This window comes from Strix uralensis, chromosome 1 (genome assembly GCF_047716275.1).
Source record: "Strix uralensis isolate ZFMK-TIS-50842 chromosome 1, bStrUra1, whole genome shotgun sequence".
NCBI classification, from domain to species: Eukaryota; Metazoa; Chordata; class Aves; order Strigiformes; family Strigidae; genus Strix; species Strix uralensis.
This window is the reverse complement of record NC_133972.1, coordinates 52,720,495-52,746,840: the sequence shown is the minus strand read 5'-3', so window position 1 is coordinate 52,746,840 and position 26,346 is coordinate 52,720,495. Positions and strand designations below refer to the sequence as shown.

The window sequence follows — 26,346 nt, the reverse complement described above, 5'->3', positions numbered from 1 at the left end:
TTGGAGAAACTGAAAGAAGATGAAGTAACACCGCACAGATAGTTAAAGCTGTAACTACTGACAAGGTAAAACATCGATTAGCAGATTTAAAGCAGTATTATTCACTACAACAGATTAGAATTATGTAAAGGAAAATTACCAGAAAAATGCTTCTAAATAAATATTTCTTGTTCTAATCTATGTTATCCAAAGGAAAGTAAATAAGGTAAGTTCTAAATCTTGATATATTCCAGAATACCCTAATAAAGGGAATATGAACCTTACAAAGAACTAATCACCAGCTGAAAGAAGACGGTGATGCTCTTTTCTTTTCACAGTTCCTATTACCATGCATGCTTTGTATCTAATTGATAAACACTCTAATATGCCACAATGTGCCTAATAAAATCCAACTAGTCTCGTAGAATCACTGACTCATAGAAACAACTGTTGGAAGGGTCTTCTACAGGTCATCTAGTCCCACCCCCTGGTCAAAGCAGAAGTACTGCCAACACTAGATCAGGTCAGCCACAGCTTTGTCTATCCAAGTCTTAAAAAACTCCAAGAATGGAGCTGGGTAACTGATGTGTTACCCAGCTGACTCTGGTCTGGTACTTCTCTCCTAGTAAGAAAGTTTTTCCTAATGCCCAGCTTAAACCTCCCAAGCCATAATTTTTGACTGTTGTCCCTTGCTACTTCCATTACTTGCCATTACTAAGGAGAGCGTGGATCCGTCTTCATAACCACCCTTCAAGTAGGCTGCTACTAGACAGCCCCTTAGCTTCATCTTTGCCATCCTAGTCAAGCTTAGCTCTCTCAAGCTCTATTAGTAGGTTATATGCTCTAGTCCCCACTAGTAGTCATCCACTGAACTCTCTCCAGTTTCTCCACACTCTTCTTAAGCCATGGAGCACAAAAACGGACCCAGAATTTCAGAAATAGCCCCACTAGCACTGAGTAGAGAGGAATAACAGCTTTCCTTTGTCTGCTGGCCATCCTCCTGTTGCCCAGTATACAGTTTTCCCAGATTGTTGTGAGAGCTCACTGCTGGCTCGTGTTCAGTCTGATTCCCCTGGAGCTTCCTGGTCTTCTTCAGCCAGACTGCTACTCAGGACATTTGATTAATGAAAAGATCAGGATAAAATAAAGACTTAGACATACAACATATGAACAGATGCCTTTGTTAAGATGATAGTATCAAGGCAAGGGGTTTTCATAGAGCCTCCTCATCCATCTCATTCCAAGACTGCATTTCAGCCAGGGTTTTCTTATCTATCTGACTACTGGTTCCAGTTTTGGATCGGAGGGAACTAGAGCTGCATGTATCTGGAGCCTAAAAATGGAATTTCATTCTCTATTCTTGGTATTACCTTCACCTACTTCATAAAGAAACTGACCAAAACAAGAGGGCAGCTCCTGGAGAAAAACTGAAATGCTGACTACAAGAGCTGAGCCACAAGCACACGTAGTCTTACTCTGAGATATCACTGGAGAAGAACAGGTAAAGCCAGATCATGTTCATGTCACAACACTTCAAAAGCGGGATTTAAGTGCTACTGCACTGTGTGGCTTGCTCCTGAGGCTTTCTCAGTGGTAGGAAGGAACTATTCATCAGCTCCATGCATGTTATTGCCATTTACCTCTCGCCTTAGAGCTTTACTGTAGATTGCCTGTGAAACTAACGAGGGGATGGGGAGTTCCTAGGTAGCACAGGCCAAGTATCCCCCATCTTACCTTCTCTTTCCCCCTCCCAATTGCATTAGCAGAGCACATTTACTTGACTAGGCCTGCAAAAAATATTGCTTGTGAAGGGCTGTTTTATGCCCTGGGATTTGCTTAGTCTTCAGTCTATCCATATTATTATCTAGACCACATTAATAGCCTTTGAGATAAACAGTCATTCCTTATTCCTGGATCTCAGAAAGTAACACCATTTCTGTGGCAAATCACATTAGGAAAGTCATATGTGCCTCCTGGGCACTGCTAAAGGGTAGTAAATAAATGCTTAACATTTGCATGAGTGAAATTAAAAAAAAATTTAGCCGGCCAAGTTGCATCAAGGGTAACAAAACAAAAAGCTAAAACAAGGGGTAAACAAGCATAGAAGATACTGCATTTTCTCTGTGGTCCTAACCAATCCAGGAAATACAGCAGCATTAATTAGCATTGAATTTCTGAATATCATCACACAAAGTCAGTGATATGAGTGTCAAAGTATTTTCAGAGAGGAGAAAAAAGATGAAATTAAAAGCCAAAATAAAATTAAAGTCATTCGATATCTGTTACATTGTATATTACTGAATTAACAGAAGCACAGACTTTTGGTGTCAGTCCAGGAAGACTGCAGATTTCTCCAGGGCCACATGTCACTGCATTATATGAGCATGGTGCCATGGAAACCTAGCAAGGGGAAAAGGTTGGCATATTTTGATTTTTTTCACTTTCATTAAATCGTTCTGCCACTTTTACAATGCAAAGAATGACTGAGTTGGGCTGTGATTTAAAGAAAATCTTCGCAATGGTGGCTTACTATCAGAGTGTGAGTTTGCCTTACAGATAAGTGAGGCCTACAATAAATTATTAGAAAAAAGTGAAGACAGATTTCAGATTTCACCTTTGATCTCAACTTTGAATACAACACATTCATACTTATTAAACTGTAAAGGATATCTACCACTCAATGTACAGCTGGAAAGCACATACGGATACATGACAGAAGCATGACAGAAGCAAGAAAGCCTGGAGAACAAATACAGGTTTGCTGTGCTGTAATGTATTTGAAGTGACTAGATGAATTACTATGCAAAACTGTCTCAAAACAAGTGAAACAAAAAGCTTAGCTAAAGATACATGTGATGGCAGTGCACTCGCTCTCTGGAGCTCCCTGGAGGAGTAGCTCTGGCCTGACCCTCATGGTGCAGGTCTGGCAGATCCGTTCCACTCTACACATGAGGTCACAGGAGATGTGATGAGAAGTTATTGGATTGTATTCCCAAACCTGTCTCTCGCTTTCTGAAAACCTTTATTGTTCAGATTCTTGTTTCCTGGTATAGGTGGTTCTTTACCTCTATCAAATGACAGAAGGGAGAGAAGATTCTGTCAAGTTGAACATATGTGGTCTGAGGTGGAGATGGTTGAAATGTTTTATTACCAGTTCCTTTTCTTACTAAAATACACCTTCCCAGCAAACGATTTTTTTCAGTATGACTATATTTTTGCTTTGATTTACATGCACTGTTTTTCTAAAGTGTATTGAACCTTTTTCCTGTCTCTTATCCCATATTTTTCTCATTACAAACACATTGTCATCTTTTTCAGTGAAGAAGCTGTGTGGAAAAACTAAAGTGCTAATTTTCAGAAATTTTATTTCACTTGAAATTTACCTTTAAGAAATAAAATTTCTGTCCCTGAAGTTGAGCTACAGCAAGCAAGATGTTTGGCTCCTCTGTTAAGAGACAAAAGCTGGACCTGCCAGCTCCCAGACAGCCACCCGCACTACGAAGAGCAGAAAAGAGTGGAACTGCATTTCATTGTGGTAGTTATCTTAATACTGTTTGCACCTGGACAAGGCCTACTAGGGACTAAACAATGGGCACAAAAGCAACTGGAAGGAGTCCCCTGAAGCCTCAGTTAGGTACCCTGGAATGGTGCTGTCATAATTTTTTTATTTTCTTGATAATAAATTCAGGGACTGATTAGGACTGTTACCCAGGAAAAGGAAAATTTCAAATGCCATAACAAGGCTATGCTTTAATTTTATTGTTGCTGGTTGATGTACAAAATTCAAGCAACTCATTCCCAGCTAACTGCAGGAAACACTCTTCACTTCAAAGGAGAAAGGGCTGTACCTCTTTTGAAAATGTCTTTGCAAAATAATTGAGAAAAAATTTTGTGTCCTGTTCGATCTCTTACCACATTGAAAGATACTTTTAATGATAATTGTTCTATTGAAATAACAGCCTTCTAATGGACTATGGATTGTAAATACAGTAAATATCATAGCAAAGGCCTATTTTCCAAAGATAGGCCTACAGTTATGTGCTGCCACTTAAGTTATATTGGCAAATTGTCAGAATTTTCTGGCATTTGCAGGTTTTGTGCAGTATTCCTAAACCAAATAAATATAATCCTCATGGTTTTTTCATTTCCCTTTAAAGAATGCTTACACAAAGGTCATTTTTTTTTTCTATTACTAGTTATAGCTGAGCTCAAATAGAATTTAATTATTAAATTTAATTTTACTTGAAAAAAAATCAGGAAAAGCAAAGGTCAAGCAGCCATCAATCATAAATCAATTTCATTAAAAGTGCACAAGATGTCAGGGATCCAAGAAATCCCCAAATACTTTTGCAATTCATGTGGCCCTTGATCCTTCCGATTATACAAGCAACAAAACCCATTATGATATAATATGATGAAGATATGGTGTTCTGCATTTTGAAACATGGGTCTTGCTGCATGTAAGTTGCACTGCACCACCTACAAGACAGATACTTGAAAAAACAGTATTTGTTGGTAAAGAACCTTCACAGTGAAAATGGTTAATGTCCCAAGGACATCTTTCCTTACAAAAGCAGGAATTCCTCTCTTGGGGACATACTGCTTAGATCAAGATACCTGTTTTCTCACCAAAAAGTGATGAACATGTAGATGCAGGAAAATCAGTAATGAGGTAAATAATGGCTAAGTTCGGTTTCAGTCTATTCACATCCTTATGGTTAATTTAAAAGCTGAATATGTAAAATGACAATCATCAAAATTCTGGATCACTTAAAGTGCCTGTTTCCCTAGGTTATGCATTCAATTAATGCAGAAATGAAAGGAAAGGAAAATGCAAAGGCATTATGATCTTCAACATTAAAATGCACTTTAATATCGATAGTTGTTTAATCAGCAAGAGATCAAACAGAATTTATAAAAAATCTGATGGAATACAAAACCAAACTTCACGAGCAGGAGGTGGGATTCAGCTAGCATGATCCTCTGATATTGTTTACAAATAGCTTCAGAATACCTGAACTGAATTTCAGCTTTCTTATACAACATGGCATCACCTATTACAGAAGGTAATACCACAGCTCACTAAAACAGTCTGTATAAATTGCAGTTCAATCATGTAGGAAGAAACAGTTTATGGTAAATCACGGGAGAAAAAACCAACCTGACTGCAAAGCTCAAGATTTGTAATATCTCAGAGGAAACAAATTGAGAATGATGTAAGAAGAGAAGGGTTAGAATAAATCTGATAAAGATTAAAAAAATCTCATTATTCACATGACTGAGAAGGCAAATGAACTATAGATGAAGATCATTATACTAATTTCAAATCAAACAAAAACTCATAATTCTGAATATTTTAAATCCAACTCCAGTTTATTTTATTCACTTTTACTTTTTCTTTATAAGAACCAAATGGCTAATCTGCTCCAAACTAATAGCTGATTCCAAAAATGGTGAGATTTTTCAGCTCTTTAGAATTTATTACGCTAAGAAATCTCTCATTAAGTTTAAATCATGATTGTATGTTTCACTGGAAATAAAAGTGCATTTGCCTTTGAAGGAAATATTGCTATGTATAACTTAATTATTCTTCCTACCACTGTACTGCTGAAAGTCCCAGCCCCAGGTCAGCCTCAAGTTACCGTGGACTCTGCACAAGGAGAAAGTAAAAAAGACTGTCCTTCCTCCACTAAGTTAAGAGCTTAAGATAAGGGACAACAGACAGATAAGGACAGATGGGAAGAACAACAGAACAGCAAAGCAATATCACATATCGTAACAAGCAATCAGTAGTCCCAGCCTATCAGAATCCCACCTGTAGTCTCATACTTTGTCAGCACTTGAATCTGAAGACATGACATGGAGAGCAGGGGATGCTCTCAAAAAGCCTCTACCAAGCATGAGTAGAGTATGAAAGCAACAAAGGGTGTTTTTTGAAAAATGTGATGATGATGGAGGCTGGTGCTGACAATTCTGCATCAAAGAAATGGCATCAGGAGAGAGAAAGAAAAGCTCATGTGGGAGTTCAAAAACCCCATAAGGTCAAATCAAGAGGTATAGCTCATGTACGATGTCAACGTGGAGATGCAATGAGGACAACACAAAGTGGCAGGACAGAAAATCATTTGCAGCACCATTTTGGATAGGAGCAGGCCATGACTGCATTTGCCAACGCCAGCTGAAAGGACATTGCAGTAGTCAAGACACAGGATAACAAGCTGAGACAAGAATTTTAGGTCTGTGGACTGGCAGAAAACATGTATTGAAAGGGAACTCAGAAGGAGTTCAGTAAGGCTTAGACATAGCTGGAGGCAAAGTGAGATCCAGAGTCCAAAATTATGTTCAATAACAAGCAGGTTGCTACAGTAACTAAGAAAAGCAGTAGCTGGGATGTCTTAGAGGGAAGCAGGAGGAGATCAAGGTTTCTTTTCAGCTATATTGATATTGATGAGAAGATGTCAGAGAAGAATGTCAAGATTTTATTCCAGACAGAGGGAGGCATGGCTGGGACAGGGAAGGCAGAAAGCAATCTGACTGTGTTCACAGCATGAAGTCCTAAAGAGAAGCTGACAACATAAGGCTGCTTCTTGTGAGCTGTAAACCTTCAACTTTAGCCCAAAGAAATTAAGAAAAAAATGAAAAACAGGCATATGTTTTAGTCTGAATGATCTGTGTTCAGCTTCCACCATATGATACAGCCAAAAAAGCCACATAAAAAGCAGCACATAAAATTTCTCCGAGGATGTTACCATTAAATAAAAGTTTTATAATTAAAAAAAATTATTAAAAAATGCAAGCCTTTTCCTAGAATAGGGTTTCCAATACAGTTTTATTTATGCTATGTGAAAGTTCTTATGCAACATTTTTTCTGATATTTGTTTTCCCAGTTTCTTCATTTAAGCTATTTCTTCTTCCTCTTTGAGTGAAAAAATAATTTAAAAAATTATTTTCTCATCTTCAAATGTGCTTCTCCTTAGGTGTACTGGTTTTCAGCATCAAAATGGGGTCCAGGCTCTGGCACACTGGAATGCAAATCCCAACTGGATTAAAAACCACGTTTCAGTCTCCAAACCTTGATCCTATCTACTGGCCAAATGCTTTTCCCAGAGACAAAGGGCTCATCAAGCAAATTACTGTCACTATGAAATTCTGCAAGCCTTCCTGGTTGAAAAGTTCCTCCACTACAAATTGGGCTCATACTTGGAATAGTTCTTCTGAGCCTACACTTAGACCCTTAAAACAAAAAGAAAGGCCTACTTCAGACAGAAGTCTGCTCTTGGAAAGGGAGGCATGCCAAAGACTTCGTGCAAGCCACCAGGGACTTTGCTATTGCTATTGATTGTACAAGGAAGGTTCATAGCAGCATACAACTCCAAGACAAATAGGAAGATAAATAAATAATGTTGCTGTTATTCTGCTGACATGATAGGAAGTCCCTTCCCAGCAAATCTGTAAATGCCCGTTCACAAACCCAAATGAAACTTCAGGTAAATGCAACTGTCCTGAAGTTACTGCATCAAAGAATCAGTGGGGAAAGCTTATTATCATGTGACAGACCACTTGGTCTACTCAGCTTCACTATAAGGGCCACAAATACAAGACTCAGCAAGAATCAAAGACAGAGAGTAACAGACAACCAAAAACCCTAGCAGTTTGCTCAGTTTAATTTCTAGCTTTGGAACAGCTTTGGAAAAACTATTCTATCCTGTAATAGCTCTTGTTGGAAAATATATGCGAAAATTCAAGGATTTGGTTACCTTTATTTTACATAATTTATTTTAAAAGTTAAATCATAGTGCAATACAATTAAACTATGCTTTTAAGGCTACTATAGCCTTGCCTCTGGTGAGAGCTATCTTCCCAGCCTGCACCCTACATTGAAAGTGTGCTACTATCAGCTCCACTAATTTGAACTTTGGGGCTCTATGTTGCAGAGTTTTGTGGAGTATTGGCAGAATAGAAGATGACAATGATACATAGACTGCAAGGTCTTAAATAGCAAGACATTAAGGCTAAGAAAGTAAAGGCCAGTAATCAGACTCAACGCCAAAGTGGAGCAAACGTGTCATAGTCCACGGCTGATTCACATCACTCCGAAGGCAGTGCACTTCCCAATAAACCATGTGTGTTTTCTAGATGGGCCCTAAAGCACTGTGTAATTCAACTCTGCGGAGACAAACGTTAGCTTAATATAAAGATATACAGAAAAGACTGTAGCTTTTGAATCCTTACAGCTACTGTTGAGTACTGATGAAAAGGACCTACCTTGTCCACTTAAGTAGACTCTGTCTAGTGAACACCGTATACAGTCTTTTTGTGCTCCCTACTGCCCTGCTTTTCTCATTATCTCTTCTTCATGAGACCGAACTGAAATCAGTCAACATATTTTATATCTAGATTTTATTTTCTTCACGTTTCTGTTTTTCCTTAGACCTAATGTGTCTATAGTGGAACTAGGGTTATTTTTCTATTCACAAGTACTTGATTACTCTAAACCACGTATTAGAAAGCAAATATATACCAACGTGAAACCTTCAGGCTTATGAAGTGAATGCCACAACACCCTGTAAACACAGGGCAATATCACCTCTGCAGCCATGCCAACCGATGACTGCTGTCTTTGGGAACCCCAGCAGCCAGTACGCCATCTCTGATTCTCAACTGCTGCCGCAAGCTAACAGCCCCTGCACTTACCTTTTCAATATGGCACTCTGCAATTATTTATGTGAGAATACAGCATCCCTAAAAGGCATATCTTAACTACGCAGAAAAATGGGAAAGGACATTTTTTGAGTTCAGTTTTATGAATAAAGGAGATTATAATAATTCCATTAAAAACAACAGTTTTGAAAACAATATCGCCAGTGTCTTTAAAGATGCACACCTCAAGACTACAATAAACTTCCCTGAGAAATCACAAGAAACTAGGTTCTCACTCTAGGATATGATGAAGAAAGGGTGTATAAAGCACTGCACAGAATGTGTATGTGCTGAGTGAACTGTCAGGTATGCCCACCAGCACAGCATGTAAAGGCAGCTGCTCCATCTGCACAAGATCTCTTCCCTCTATCAAGTTTCCACTTCAGCTGAAATGTCAGAAATCGGTGTCTAGAGAGAAAAAAGTAGAATGTACATCAAAGATGAAAGGCATCCAGGCATAAGCACATCAAGATGCCACTGTAGAGTTAAAAAAAAAAAAAAAAAAAAAGGATTGGCTGATTTACATTAGCAAAAAAGGTATGTTTGCAAAGCCAGCACGCTTTAATATTTAAAGATGTGTCACACATCAATAGCCTGTGATTATCCCACTCTGAATTACTGTACCCTATCATGGCTGCAGTAAGGGAGAAAAGACGTTCTTGATTTCTCAGTATTAGAAAGGGGAACTACAGCATTAATTTGCATGTTTCCTTTCCATCTATGTGCAGTTTTGTGCAGTGTTTAAAATTGCATGGTTTAGGAACTATCTTCACAGTGTTGAAATGATATTTAGCATTACACTAAATGGAAAAATAGGAAAGTGGTGGCATGCAATATCTAGTCACCCTGAACTCCAAACACTGGAAATCTGTATTCAAAAGAGGAAAAACCTTAATAAAACAGTCAGTTGTTGTTATTTGCCACAGTTCCCTCAAGAGAGGTAAAATGATATATTCTTGTTGATGATTAGCCCATGTGGTCTCGTTAACAGTGAGTTTTTGTCTTGATCAGCGATCCAGGTATATATTTTTCTCCTCTCATTAAAAGTATTTGTATTTCTTGTATTTCCAACAGTTCTTGATGTTCATAAATGGGGGGAAAAGAAGACCAGTACAATAAAAGATTGTTTAGTTACAGATTTTTAATATTTGGGATTGGAAATGGTCTTGAATGGGGCAAAGCCGTTCATTTCAATGGGCTCTATCACAGTCCTTCATCATTGTTAATGTCATATGACAACACCATTCCAAACTGTTTTGAACTGTTCTGAGCGCTTTTTTCATCATTTTTCAGAGCTGAAAACAACCTTTTCCAAGCGTGCAGGTTGCTGTCAATTTTACCTTGATGTACTGGACTTACATCCAGAGATGCTGGCCACAAATATGTTAGGAAGATGGAAAGGCCAGATCCCCCAAAGGTTTCCTCCTGTGCGCCCACAGTTCCCCTACCCGCTCAGAACCTGGCAGCACTGCAGTGCGTGACAAGGAAAGATGATGGCAAAGTAGCTTGGCTTTAATGCAACTGCTCTGAAGCCTTTAGTATTGATCTGAATGAGAATTCACAGCAAACAAGACCCTTCTGAATAGGTCTAGTGTGAGTCAAGGCTGGCGTCACATTCTCATCTCTCCTTCACCACCAAAGTAGCAATTAGCCTCTTCCACGCTACAGCTGAGATCAGCTTCTCTGGTCTCTTTGCCAGTAGTGGTTCTTAGCGTTTCTTAATGGCACTTAAAATTCCTCACAGCAGTTGTATGCTACCTGATAGTTCCATGTTTGAATTGGTATGCTACTATACAAAGGTCAGTTATTTTCAGCTCTTCTTTCTGATTCATTTGACAAGGCAGCCTGATAACTGATGAGCTCTTTAGTTTCTTTGCAGGTAATGTCCTTCCATGGTCTGGTACTTTTATAAGACTGTGTTTACAATGCAGCTCATTTCCTCTCTAAGGCTCTGGTAGATCTTTAGCCCTTGAAATCCAATGTTAACTTAGAAATAATACCCCAAAAGAATCTGTTTTTTATTTATATTTATTTAAACATTCTGTTTCTTTCTGGTGCTGTATAGCTTTGCTACCCTTACACTGCATGTAATCAACATTGCAGTTGGTCACTCCCTGTCTGAGCTCTCTATTGGTTCATACAACACTATTCACATAGATGAATTCTTCTAATTTCTTGATGCTTTTTCTTACAAAATCACTATTCAGCTTCTCATTTTTGAGAATATTTGTTTTAGCATCAGTGATTTCTGTCCTTGTCTAGCCAGATACTTTTGTTAGCTTAGCCTGATACTTTCTGGATGTGTTTTTAGTAGTAATGTTTGCATTATCCAATCAATAATAATGCCACAGCAGACAAGGATGTTTGCTAGTGTTCACCTTGAGCTGATATGTTTCTTAGTTGTTCAACTTAGAGAATGTTTTGCACCTCTGTATACAGCCATGAAGATCTGATTCCATAGGCTGAAAGCTGTTCTGCAAGATCCTCTCATAGTCTGTCAAAGCCTTTTGAAAATCAAAGAAATAAGAGGAGCCTATTCCCTTATACACTCCTCTACAACTGGTAGGACACATATCTAGTCCATCCAAAGTGCTAAGAGCCTCAGTTGAGCCTGTTCCTTGTTTTGCACCCAGTGTCCCTTTACCTCTTACACTTCAGAAGCCTCATCACCTTCCCAGTATTCAGCAAGATCACCCTGTCAGGGCAGTCTAATAAAACTTTGTTTCCACTATTGAGGAAAAATCTCTTTTTCCCAAGCTTCATTGTACAACTCCCTCAGTGTCATTAAACTGGTGCTGTCAGGTGCCATCAGGTTTTCTGATGGGAGTTCACTGATTTCCATCTCCCAGGAGTTTTTCAGCCTCTTGCAGCTTATGTTAATACCAGGCTCAGGGCTTCCAGCTTTCACAACTGCTTGGTCAGAGGGTTGTACAGAGTAAAGACTTCTTTGAAGTGATCCATACATCTGCTTTCCCTTCTGTATTAGCTGTGAATATTTCTTCCCTTTTTCCTTTGTTTGGCACATTTCCTCCATTTACTCTCCTACTGAAATGCTTTGTCTTTTCTCATTATAGCAGTGGCATCTGCTTTATCTGTTACATTTTCCATCTTTTTCTGTCTTTCCCTACCTACAATGTTTCTCACTAGTGGTTTAGCTTCTGCTATTCATTCTGTGACTTCTTCCAATTTTTTTTTATTCTTACCATTTGGAGTTCTCCCTTCTCTCGGCAAAGGGCCACATTTTCTGCCTGTGATTTTCTCCAGTTATGACTCTTGCAGTTAGTAACATTGCTGAGCTAGTCCTGGGGCTGCTAAGTCACCTTCACCTGTGTTTGACAAAGCCTCAAATGAATTCCTCAGCATCGATCTTCGCTCTCTCACAGTATCTTTCTGCAAGTTCCATTTTGTACTGTTTGCCAATGCTGACTACTGCTTGAAGTCACTAATTTGCAGTTTCACTTACAGGCTGGCAATGGCAAGATGTTGGTCAGTGGTACCAGTGATAGTTTGGAGTAACTGTGTCTTGGACAAATGAGTTGAATTTTGTTTTGCTACCTATCAAATGTGCAAGTCTATAGGAGTAACTACAATGCTTTCAAAAGGAGACATGACACATTGGTCAGACAGTGGAACAGGCTGCCCAGGGAAGTGGTGGAGTCACCATCCCTGGATGTGTTTAAGGGTCGTTTAGATGAGATGTTGGGGGATGTGGTGTATGGGAGAACTTGTAGAGTAGGGCTGGTGGTTGGACTCTATGATCCCAAGGGTCTTTTCCAACCTGAATGATTCTGTGATTCTGTGATGAAATCTAACTTAATTACTCCTTGCCAAGAGAACAAAAGAATGGCTTTCTGATTCAGACTCAAGTGTCCTACCTCAGGTCATGGCCTGTGCTGCATTATTAAAGAAGGAGAACAGCAGAGAGTGATCCTTCATGGTCTGTCCTCTGAGTTTCCAACAATAAAAATGATGGACTTCCTACGCCAGATGTTTCACCAAAACTGCTGCATTTAAACAACCAATAATGGAAATATCCTTCATGATTCCTTCTAAACTCTATTTCAATTGATTTATACTTTGGGATCCATAATATTCTTTGTCAATGAGTGACATAAAGCAACTAAAAGTTGTGTAAAACACCTACTTGATTCTTTTTAACCACTTGAGAGATTCCTTGAACACCCTCTAGTGACATCTTAAGAGGAACCATAAACATTTGTTCACACATCAACATCTCTCTGTCTTACATGATTTTATATCATATTTCCTGCAGTGTTTTTTCTCTGTTATCTCTTGATTACCTGCAAGAAGCGTAGCTCACCTAGCCCCTTGCAATCATAATTTTTAAGAGCTTTTGGTGGTGGACCTTGGAAGAAGTACTGTCATATCCACATGCTGATAATCCACCTTCTAAGAGCTCTAAATACATTTCTAGAGCATCACATTCTCACAAAAGCCCACTTCCCACACTTATCCATGGACCCAGTAGTTTTATTACCATTTCTATGAATTTGCAAGCGTGTAAGTTGGACCTACTGATCTTTAGTTCTTGTCACCATTACGTGAAGTCTTTATAAACACAGATGTCACATTTCCTATCTTTCATTCCTCTCTACTGCTATTAATGTAAGCAGTAGCTTACTCCACAGTAAATAATTCAGCAGTTTTGTAGAGTTCTTTCAGAAGTCTGAAGAGGGCTCTTTAGCGGAACCTTTAGAAGTTCTAAAAGCAGAGACTTAAAACTTCAGAGACTTCTAAAGAAGCCAGTCATCTCGCTTGCTGTAGGCTTTGCCTATTTATTACCATTCATTTCGTCAAGAACCACTTGGTTGATATTTACCACTTTGTGGAACCACTTTGGTTGATATTTACCAGGTTTCCCTGTAGATCATTATTATTACATCCTAGGTCAGTAATAAAGATAATTTCAAAATGGAAGTCATATTGTCACATTCTATCAATGACACTTCGGCAGTAATTGTTGAAAACATCTCTGTTCTCATTGCTCTGTTCTTTGAAAGTGGAGCACTAGATTTTTTTACCAATGGTTAATCTTTTAGTAACTGGCTTGGACCTAGCATATATTCCACACTGTTGATGAAACTAAGCCAATGAGTGACTCTTCCACAGCAGTTTCCATTATAAGTGTAGCCTGGCCACAATATGTGTAACCACTATGATCTGAATAAGTATTCCTCCTCTTCTCTGAAATACTTCTGATCTGATACATTAATTTTTTTGAGACGAAGGTTGTCTCACCTCCATCATGATCTAAAGGGTCCTTTGGACTTTTATCATTCTTTGTCTGACTTATTATAATCACAATATCACAGTCAAGGTGCCAGGGGCATTTCTTTCCAAGGTGCTTTATGTTGGCTGACCTTAACTTTTCAGGACCTTAGCGTACTGAAGCTAATATTTCCCAGGAGCCTCCATAAGTACAAGCATTAAGTAGTGTTTTGCACAGTCACTTTATAGAGTGGTAACCTGATCCCATCTGCCTTCCCATTTTACTGAGCTTGTTTTACTGATCAACAACTGTACCAAAATGCCACATATCTACTCTTCATTCTTGTCAGCACTGAGGCCTTAATTTAGCATTTTTGATTTTTAACCTCCGTCTTTTGCTCTTTTAAAGACTTTGAAGATTGTTTCTCAATATGGTAGCAGTACACGTGTCCTTCTGTTAAAATGCTGTATTAAAAATTACTTTTTGTAACTATTTTAATATTGTAGTGCCATACATGGAAGAGAATCCAAAAATGCTCTTCTCTGTCATCCATCCAGCACAATAGAAATAAGCAGTTTAACACAGTAACTTTAATCAGGCAGATATACTAACCTAATTGAGGTTTGTTTCACTAACGGTTGGAAGTTCTCAAAATGCATATTTTGAATATATTTCAATATCTGTTCTTTCATTTTCACGACTTTTCCCCCTTGGTGGAGAGTACACAGTCAGTTACTAGGTTTTTTCCTTCACTCCAAATTTCTGTCATTATCCAATGTAACCAGCAGTTTTCTTATGCAAATACTCATTGTTCTCAGCATGTTTGCCCTTCATAGAAGTTCTTATTTCATGGTAATAACACAAGATCTTTTTCTTTTTAAAATCATGTTGTACCAACAAGATAAAAGAACATAAAAGGAATCCAAGAAAAAAACTCAGCTGAATGACATGAAAAGTGATGGAACATCTATTTATCAGTTTCTATTCCTTGAAAACACTGATCATACAGGAAAGGTTTGTTAATCACCATATTACTTTTTTGTCTCATTCTTCCTCACTTCTTCCTTGTGAGATATACATTTACAACAAAGTCACCTCTCTTCTAAGGCAACAAAATTATAATTGAATCCATCTCTGTCCGACTGAATAAAATGCAATGTCTCAAAGGCATCACTTTTCTTTCCAGAAAAAAATAATGTTTTGGTTTATGTCTGATTCTCACTCGTTCAGATGTCATGATGTCTAATGGTAAGAGGTAATCTAGAAAAAAATAAGCTCAAACGTTTTCATAAAGACTGAAAAGTTCTTTAGAAACAAGGAAAGGTAGGTATATGCCTCTTGGGTATTAAATATTTAGACCCCATCCGGTTCTTTACTCATAGCCTACTTTGGAGAAATGACTAATCATCACAAAAGCTAAAATGCACCTTTCCTTACTAGCAAGTTTTGTGATATACAATATTTCTGTAGTATATTCAATGTATATCCTTTTTTTACTGTATTGGATATGTATATCAGAACATATGTAAGTGTACAAGTGCAAGAGTGTACACAATTTTACTCTTCTCTGACCTCAAACTATTTATGACAAAATATAGAAATTTCTTGTAAAAGAATCAATATTTCAGTGTGGAAAAAAAAGCCAGGCCAAACTTGCAATAGCTGCATATGAAGTAATATACTCTGTCCACTTTGTAGGTCTAGAGAGTAAAGATTTTACTCACAAGGAATGCTTCTTTCATGATGTTTTCTATGACATTAAAAGCAAGTAACATTACCACGTGGACTAAAACCTCACAAAATTGGAATGAAGTTCTTCTGCTAAGTTAAACAACTAAACAGATGCCTACAACAGACTTCTCATAATGAAAAACTTTATAAATACAATTAAGTCTGTAATTTGAATCATTTTATGCAATATCATTAACTACAAAGACTCTGTCAGAAACAGAAGAGGAAAAAAAAAAAAAAAGAATGTTACTGCTTGTTCTGTGATTTCCTGCCAGGATATTAAAGTCTTTCAAAATGAGCCACACATTTGTAACACTGACTCCGTAGGACTAAAAGACTGTGGGATCAGGTGTTCCAAAAAACAAAATGGAAATGCTTATCTAGTTATGGAAAGTGGATGAAGCTATTAATTTCAACAATGTAGCATACTGTGTGCACACCTACGACTCCCAAATGTAGGTAGTGAATATGTGCCAGCTTCAATTCTTTTTTTTTTTAGTAAATTGGAAGTTTCGGAGAATATTCTCATTTATTGAGGCAACAGTGATTCCACAAGATCTTACATGTTAAAAGATTCTGAGTGAGGTAAAAGCAGAAAGTTCATTAGGTTAGAACATAAAACATAAGTGTAGCCTGCATGAGCAATTTATTGACACTCCTTAATATATTCATACTTTGGAGGTGAAAAAAATGCTTAACCATAAAATCAAGTTTAATCTCTCTAGGAACTAGAATTATTTGGAAAGATTTCTTTGACATAATTATTTTCCAGCTAGTCTCTCAAATATATTGAAACCAAACATCATTCCCAGCGGTGGTAAAACAGAGACTTTCAAGATCCCAAGACTATAAACACCCACATGCCTCCTCAGATACCTGCATAATTGGCCTGATTTTCCAAAATTACTTTGAACATAATAAGTTTCCTTGATTTTTGCTGACCACCTACAAATGTAAGCCGATTTCACTGGGAAACACAAATTGCTCAGCATCTTTTTCAAAAACTACATAAACAATTTAGGTACCTCCACGTCTAAAGCAAAGAATTCCTGTTTCGAAATCCCATCCTCTCCTTGAGTTGAGCTCCCTACCTGAGAAAGAGACTGTCAAAATGAGAAGCTATATGCACCTAACATAAATGAGTCTGTACCACACAATGAGCAGGAGTATCAAGTAAAGCACGTCTGCTTACCTTTGCCTTGCGAAAATGGTAGACTACCAGCATGCTTATGAAGTCCAGCAGCATACAGAGCGTTTGGAATGAGATGATAGCCAGCCGTAAATACTTGTCCTTCTGTGCATAGCAGGGAGTATCATCTGTACAGTAAGAACATCCTTCCCTGCAGGGTAGGCAGGTGTAGACTTCCTCTGACAATTCACCACCAGAAAAGCGATTTTCTGCATCCTTTCCTGAAAGTATCAGAAGGGTAAGGGGAGACACCTTTAGCTGTACAGGATGGGCAGTTCATCCATACAGGAGCGAAACAGTCCTCTGCTGACTCCCTTTCCCTCCCTGTTGGCCTCTCTCAAGTTACAAAATGACTTGCCAGGGCTGTTTTTTCTCATTTTACCCTCCTTTGTCATGTTCAGAAAATGCAAACCAATTTAGACATGAGGGAAAGTGAGCTTATTAAATGTCAAATACCTTCCCACTGTATTTAAAGTGGGCTAAATCTGCACGGGAAATTCTTTGAAGGAGACTTCTGAATGGGGAAAAAATGACATCAAAGATTTGGGAATAAGGAAAGGATTTCACACGGACACATGAAGAGCAGACCTATTAACTACTTAATGTTCACAGTACAAGCTCTGATCCTATTTCAGATTGTTCCTCGATTTAATAAAAATGCTATCTAGTCAATTAATTAGTTTAAAATTAGATAAAACCCTTAATTAATATTTGTTCAGCATGCTGTTGCATGATTGCATGACTCTGTCCCCAAAGCAAAACCAGTGCACTTACACTAAGTATAATTTTTCAATTGTTCACACAAGCACACCAGGAAATCTGGAAAACCTACTGGCAAGTTAATATTTTGTCTACAAAAATCAATGATTCTTAAGCTGACATCTCATCCATCAAAGTGAACCCATCAACAGAGCACAGGAGGATTCCTACTTTTTCTGATCCATGAACAGTTGCCCGTAACTCTCTGTAACACTGCTTATCCTACAGGCAATTAATGGAATAAAAAGGTGAAAGAGAAAGGGGGCGAAAAAGAATATTGTTGAATAAGAAGGAAAACTGAATTACTGAAAATGTTTAATATAAGCAAGACAGGCTCACGATCTTCCAGAAACAAGAGAACGTGGCTGAAGCCAGATCAATGGTGTGTTAATATGTGTGGTAACATCTCTCACTTTTCACAAGACTACAGAAGTGCTTCAATATCTTTGACCAACATTCTCCTCCTCTGTCAGTGAAAGTAATAAATCATGCATTCAAGAGACAGCCTATTCCACCGATGTTCCACAGGCATACCAGCTTATAAAACTCTCTTCAGACTTTTAGCTTGAAACATTTGAAGCAGGTTATCTACAAGGGTAATTATTTTTTGCTTTCTCACAAGCACACATCTGCTGACAGGCAAAGCCTGGGAAAGGGAAAAAAGCTGTATACCCAAGTCTGTTTATTCAGCATGCCATTTCAGCAGCCCTGTGCTCCTCATCCTCAGTGTAGGATGCTTCGCTCCCTCATCCTGCAGTGAGCAGAGAACAGGCTGGTATTTCTCATTAAAACTATGTATTTCTCTTTGGAGCTTATTCTAAACAAAGATGTTGGAAACCTGAATATAGCAGAGTAGTGCTGACTCATGCTAGTAGCCAGATTTTCTTAGATACAAGCAGACAGCAAGAAAGAGATCTTGTGTCTTTTTGACCCAGAGTGTGGGAGGCAGGAATGGAAATGTTGGAAAATAACTGTGCTTGGGCATCCCAAGAAGGTGGAGAACCTCTAAGGAACACTAATCCTGAAGATATCCTAGGACTGGAACTCCTTTTCAGAGCAAACACCCATGGACCTCAGCCATTATCCCTCCAAGAGCTTTGCCAGAAACCACCTTCTCCATATGTAACATTGTATCTCTGTTTTCTAACTTAGAGCTAGAGCAATTGACCCACACTGTCCTCTGTCAGAGACAGAAGTCACAGTCTCCCACCTCCAAATCAAGAGTACACTACTCACTGATCAACTTTTTCACTTCGTTTCCTCAATATATGCACTCACGTCAACCTGCTTTTCCACCACATGCCTGTTCCTTTATCATTTCCGTAAAGAGTCACCCTTCAATTAGCCCATCTCCAAAAAGATTATTTAATCTCTTTAAACCCTCACAATTCCGAGCCACACATGAGCCATTTGTTAATATGTTTTTATTGTGGTAGCTAAATAAATTATTTTCAGTGTAAAAACTTAACCACTGAAAAAATATAATTTAAAACCTAAAGTTATGAGATTACTTAAATCACAAATATTATACAAATATGGCCTGATAATTTTGCATGGTCCTAAACTTGATGTTTTTACTTTATTTCTGAAATGTTCAACCTTGAAAGTTGTTGAAAATGCATTATAATCCATTTTATCAAGCATTTTCTTATCCGAGTCATGCATGGAAGTTTCTTCATGTGTATGCTCGTCACATACTACAGGGATAACAGCCAATAAACAGTTGCATGTTGCAGTAAATCTCCCAAGGATATGACTTCATAATGCAACAGCAAGCCTTTGCTTAGATGTGTCCCGTGTCACACTGCTGTATACAAAGGAAGATCATCGATATGCATCTCCTGCACTGCCAGCTATGACTGATCATCTGGTGAATATCTTTTGATTTTTAAATAATTCTTCATTATAGCTAATATAAGAAAGATCCAAAAAATTGGATCTACTTGAGATTTTACACAAAGTGATAAGGAATTATTAACAATCCCCATCTTTTTGTTTGTTTGTTTGTTTTCTCCTTGTCAAAAAGAATGAACATTTTTCAGACCCTCTAAAAGAAGTTCTTGGGAAGAAGTGATCATTTTATTTTCCACTGACTGGGAGCTTTTTTATCTACCCACACCCGTGCCCTGACTATACGTCTCAGAGCACTGCTGCCCACTGCATAGTTGAACATTTCTACCCTTTATGTCCAGCCCTGTCCCCTCACCAAGGTCAATGTAACATCAACTCAAACTATAGACAGTCCAAGCCAAGCATGAAGTTACTGCCTCTTACAGCACTGCTAGATTTCACTGTGCCGTGCTTTCTCCTATCTCAGCAGCTCTTTGGGATTACATATGCCTTCTCCAATGAAGAAAATCAGTTCTTCCTCCCCAAAAGATGGCAAAAGATTTTAGACACTGGTGAGGTAGATGGACAAGAAGCCAATTCTACTCCATAGAAGGCAGCAGCAGTTTTAGCACTGACACAAATGAGATGGAAGTAAACACTGAAAGACTGACTGTGCTGCAGGGGTTCAAACTGAGGATGAGGAAGGTGTAAAAAAGTACCATCCTCAAGGAAAAAAGAAAAGAAAAAAAGTAACAAAAAAGAATGATAAAATGGAAGGAGAAAAGAACAAAGAACTGGTGGAAAGTAGGAATAGGGACACAAACTAATATGAACTATAATAAGGAAAATGCTTGGGTATTGGAAAAATAAAACGAAAAGCTTAAATGCTTCAGCTATGTCTCCTCTAGTATATTTTTTGCCTAGTTCTTCCCTCTTCTATCCTAGTCTTATTTTGCTGTCTGATCAGCCCATCTGTTTTTGAAATGGTCTCCTGAGGGTAACTCTTCATCAGCTTGGGTTCTCCTAAACACACTCTGCTACGCAAAGGGTGCCTCAGCAGCTGTGACATTGCCAGCTGAGATCTTCCTGCAAAGTAAGAATGGCACCACAGACTGCTAAGTGCCAAGGCAGGGATTGCTACCATGCCAGACAAGATCATCCCAGATCCCAGTCAAAACTCAGCACATGAACACAGAAGGCACAGCGCATGCTGAGCACTGAGAAGAATAAAAGACTGATTGTGCTCCCGTTCTATAATAGTGTAAATCAGGAACAACACCAGTAGCATCAGCAATACTGCAGTAACTCAGTGTGTGTGTGAATGCAACTGGACTTGCTATCATCAAAACCTAGTAATTGGCCATGGTCATAATCCTCACCCCAGAAAGGGATCACTGAAGTCAGTGACAGCCTTCGTACCTGCAAAGATCTGCACTTGCTAGTTCTGTTGAAGAACCAAAGCCAAAGGGCAGGTGTAAAAAATGGGAATTCCCGTTGAACTGGAAACCCTTATTGGGACTTCTTATGTGATCATAGCACCATGAGAGACAGTAAAGTCCCATATCCAAGACAAAAGAGCCACCTCTGGTGCAAGCACCTTTTTGCAGCAGGTCCCACATCCAAACAGCAAGAGCTGAGCAGAATCTCTGCAATGTATGGATGATGCATTGCTAAAGAATGAGAAAAGCACCGCTGTTCTGCTAAGAATCTTCCAATGCAAACCCGATTACCCTGTGAGACAGAGAACATAAGTGCTTTGAGAAGGGTGTTACAAAAATGTTAAAATATATGTAGTGAGCAGTTAGTCTATTCTACCTATACTAATAGTGCTACCTAAAAATAAGCCATTAGGAAAAAGTGCATAATTGTATACTCAAGCACTTACAGATTAATGCAACTTGCATGCATGAAATACATTTGTTTCTAAAATCAATTTCTGTTCTCAGAAGAGACCCTGAAAACACGGCAATAACTCTGGGCCCACTAGTACCCAGAGTCCTCATTAACTAATGCAGAAAAAATAGAAAGGTTTTACATATTTTGGCACTGTCAGTTCTGAAAAACAAACTCAGCCTTGGGAAGGAAACACTCTCCTACCCGGCTTCCTATGCAGTAAGAGAACAGGCTAAATTTGCAGTGTGCCCTTGTCCCACACACACTTCAGGAACCTGCAACATGTGCGACCTCCTTGGGAGCAGCAACACCGTGCTGCTTTAAGTCAGAAAAGCAACTGATTTACAGAATCTTTCCTACCGAGGACACTGCTTATACAACATTGCATCTTGGTGTTCAGAGCCCCAGCTGAGTAAGCAGAGGAGGCAGATAAGCAATCTTATAAGCCTTCCCATCAAGCAAACCATGTAGAGTGTCCAAGATCCCTGCAAAGCCAATTTATAGAGGTATCTTTCAGACTCAAACCAAAACATTCATCTGGACCTAAAGCAGAGCCTTGCCCCCACTTAAAAGTCTGATACTTCAGGCACAATGTGCAACTGTAGTTAACCATATCTTGCTGCCATGCAGAACCCCAGTATCATTAAGAAATGCTCCCATTTCAAAAACAAGACTCGATTCAATTTTTCAATCCACAGAAGTACAAACTGGTCATTTTTTCTATCTATCTGCTTACTTACATCTCGAGACCTGCAAATCTTTCCTGCCTCTGTATTTCTTTCCACTAGGAATACTTTCTAAACGATTAACTTTTCTACTCAGTTTCATCTCTCTTATCATCAGACCTCACCAGCCTATCTCCACAAAGAGATCTTCAGGTCAGACATTTTCTGTCAAAACTGCCTGCAGGATTCGTGTCTAGAATTCCTGTATTAGCATCATTTTGAACCTCCAAATACATACTACAGCTGTTTTAACTATGTCATCTTTTCCTTTTACCAAATGCAGCTGGGCGACAGGGCTAAGTTTCCTTGAACCACTGTTTTTTCTCCCACTACTTCACAGTCATTTCCAGTCTCACACTAGTTGTTTCACTGTTGACTTTTTGAAATCACCTATAGAGCTTGGCAGATTGAGCTGCATCTAGGTGAATAAAAATTATATTACTGATGTTTATGTTAGCTCACAGTTACATGCTTAAATCAAAGTGGCCTGAGATCGTGTAATTACACACCCTAAAATACAGCATATGCAAACAGTTTCATGGACAAATTTCACTCTATGTTATCTATTTAGAAGCCAAATATTCAATCTCAGGTAGCTGTATAGGCTCCTTCTTCTATAGTAGATGGAGAAAAAAAAGGTTATTTGCCTGAAAAGTTACTTTTCCATCTAAAGACAAATTCTGCCTTCTAAAGCAGCAGAATTACCAACCACGCTCTTGGTGCTGACTGCAGTTGAAACCTAGGTGACTAATACATACCAAGAATATACATTTTAAACAGCTGATATGAGATAAAACTAATCTCATCCCTAATGATCAGTGCTGTTACGATCTCTAGCCACATTATTTTTGTGTGTTCTATGGCATTTGGTATGACAAAAATCTAAGAATTTTTTCTATAGGTTCATTCAAGGAATTAAATTCCAACTCCACCATAACTCAGTGCACTGCAGGAGCAAACAAATATCATCCTTACTCTTATCGAAAAATTCACACAGACCAGAGAAAAAGCACTATCACAAGGCTGCCTTCTGCAACACTCCACAATATGAAAAGAGAAGGGAAACACTCACAAGGTAAACTGCTGAATAAACACACCATGTTATTTATGCTACACATATATATATATATACAGGAGACATGATATGTATATCTCATATATATATATATGAGAGAGATAATTGAGTTAGGGGTTAGATATCTTGGCCAACCTATATGTAAACCAGATCAAATCAATAAAAAACAGGCCAACCTATGACACAGGTCAAAGGATTTAATATCTGGAACTCTGGGCTGCAAACAAATAGGGAATTCTAAAGCTTTCCTAATATTAAAATTGCTCACCTTTCATCTATAATCCCCATCACTTTTTATGTAAGAAAGCGGAGCTCAAGAGTTGCTAATATAGGAAGGAACTTGGAAGTTTTATTTGCATCTCTGCAGCACAGGGGCATGCTTTTACAAGTACCGTGTCATATAACCCTCAACATGATTTATCAGTACAAAACACCTGAATTGTATCTGTGAGTATCACAGAAGTGCATGTTAAGTATTGAATAGTACCAGAGGTATTTCTGTAGTGGAACAGGAACAGCTATGTTCACAGAAGGCAGGAGATAATACACGCAATCCTGGACCAAGTCTAGTGAAAGGCACCCATCACCATTCCCTGGGCATTTCATACAAACTGCTCCTGCTGCAGAGAGCTGATGACGTGAACCTTTGGCTAAAGAATGGTGTGAAGAAGCTGGCCATGGCATCCACTCGAAAGCAGGAGGCAGAGAAGGATGTCCTGTCACACCTTCAAGCAACAGCTCTATACCTGTGACTGCAACATGAACTCTACTAGTATAACTGCAACAATTTTGGCACAAAATCTGTGCAGAGGTTACGCTTTCATCATATGACAAATGTAACAGACATCAACTTTGGGCATGTAGTTTATGTATTTTCCCTGCTGAGTATCAAAAAAGTTCTGTTTCCCTTACTGTGGGCAACTCAGTCTAAGTACCGTATGATGTGTGTCCTAGGCAGGTGTAGGCTATGTGTCACTCATATCCTACAGCCAACCATACTCTCAGGCCTGATCCATCTCTTAATACCTCATCAGCATCTTAGAGTTTAGATGCTCCTTTGGATTCTCCTTTGCAAATGAAGTAAATGAAGTAAAATGAAAACAATTAAAACCCACACAAAGCCAGAGGCTAGGGCATTCTAGTTTGCCCTGACCAAAGAGAAAATTCCTAGATTAATTTCCTTAATACTTGTGCTTGAGCACAGATGCCAGAAATCTCTATTTCCCCCTAGTAAGACTTCTTTTCATGTTTTTAAATTTATTTACAAACCAAATATTCTTCAAGAGGGTATGTTTTACAGGATCCTCAAGAGTATTGTGAATGACAAACCAAAGGGCTAGAACTCCTTAAGTGATTATATAATCTGAGAGTTGCAAACCACTGGGATTTTACTGTATAACCCTGATGAGGATAAAAAGGAATCCTGCATTATTAATGCTAGCTCTGTTTTCTTTTTTCTTTTTTTTTAAACTCAAGCAAAGGCACTTACTCTGAAAGCTGTTCACTGAGAAGATGTTGGGATGATAGAATCCCGCCTTGCAAATACATTTGTAGGCTCCAAGCACAAATCCAAGGCCTTTAATTGGCATGCACTGCGAGAAAGGAAAAAAGAAGAGTCATGCAGATGATCATACAACTGTATACTCAGATGCACATTCAAGCATAAAAACATTACAAGATACTGTGAGCAGCCTTCTAGGAATAAATATGCACCCCTTCCAGTCTGACAGTATTTTCTCAGTGACTTTTCCCATAGTCATATATCGCTCCAACTTTTTTTTTCCTTATTGTTCATCACTAACAAACATCAAAGACAGCTATAATCAAGCCTGTCCCACTGATAAAACAACCAAGTACTTTGACTCTTGTACTCTGGCTCTAGGTAGGACATCAGACAGCTGTGCTTTTTCCTGGAGAGTTTCCAGCACTTTTCCCCAGCACAGCAGGTGTGTTTCAGACAGCTTGAGCTCACACTACCTGAGGAAGAACGTGGACAGCCGCAGCCAAATCACCAACCTTCCGCAGGCAGCACATGTCGGTGCCCCTGCCACAGCGGCAACCATACCAGAGTGGAGATTGACCCAGTCAAAACAAAGTCAACAACTGGTTAGAGAAAATGGCTGCACACCTCAACCTGACCTAGGTGAAAGAGAGCAAAACTATGATAATGGGAGTCCCATACTTCTAAGCTCTCTTGTCCCTTTTTGAGGAAGCAATATGTGAAACAAGTTTTGTTTTAACTCCACTTTTGCTTAATTTTGACATCAGGACAACCACAGCAAGTTTATTACAGTGACAGAACATCTACTGTCAGACCACTTCTGTACAAGAAATAGACTCTGCCTAGTACAGAGAGAAGAAACAGTTCAGCTCAGCAACATAAAGGTAGAAACACTGGTAAAACAATTTTCTCCCAGTATAGCTTATTTCACTTTATCAGATCATAGCAGGCTACTGTTCTAGATGCCTTTCCCATCAGTATAGCTGTACCTATACCAACATGCCTCCATGAATAGGAACTAGACACTAGTAGTTCCTCAGCGAGCAATTAAATGATTTAACTGAAACATCCTATGTCCTGTCACTTCCTTACATTTCACTTCTTTGCAACTGTGACTGTAGAATATATTTCAATCTCTAACTGCCTGAGACAGGGAGGAAGGTGCTGAGGACAGGGTTTAGTAAAAAAGATCTGAGTTTCAAAACTCAAATGCACACCAAGAGAGGACAGTCTACACTAATACTTAAGAAAAACTCAATTTTTTAATCTCAAATTTCATCTTTGTGACATAATTCTGCCTGACATTGGGAAAGCCACTTTGATATTCTTTGCCTCTGTTCCACAGATAGCATCATCTTTTCTCACACCCTTTGCCGATCTGATGTCCGTGCACAGGGTGCAGGCTGGAGGGTGCTATTGGTAAACAACTAATAAGCAGGAAACTGGCCTCCAAGAACACCGAAAATTCATTCAGCCTTTGTATAAACATGAAAGCAAGAAAAAATGTAAAGAGAAGGCACAAATCATTTTTCTTCACACTTCATCTTCACCCTACAGAAATGTGACTGTTGACAGGGTGGAGGACAGCAGAAATCAAAGTGGGATGAGCATGTGTGCAAGTCCGATGACAGCAAAACCTCTTTAACCAAGCACAATAAAATAGTTAAAGTAGTAAAAAGAATTTGTCAGGGAAAATTCTGTTCTGCCTTTCTGTCTTCTTCCTTTGTAATGGGA

The 26,346-nt window shown here is 38.7% G+C and overlaps 1 protein-coding gene across 1 annotated transcript in view; it reads right to left on the bottom strand.

Moving 5' to 3' along the window:
• GPR158 (G protein-coupled receptor 158) overlaps window positions 1–26,346 on the bottom strand; it is a 211,663-nt gene that overhangs the window by 99,713 nt on the left and 85,604 nt on the right. The window contains exons 3-4 of the mRNA XM_074866388.1: window positions 24,601–24,703; window positions 16,833–17,050 (exon numbers count right to left, since the gene is read on the bottom strand). Of these exons, the coding sequence (XP_074722489.1) occupies window positions 16,833–17,050; window positions 24,601–24,703 (321 nt within the window). The remainder of the gene's footprint in view (window positions 1–16,832; window positions 17,051–24,600; window positions 24,704–26,346) is intronic.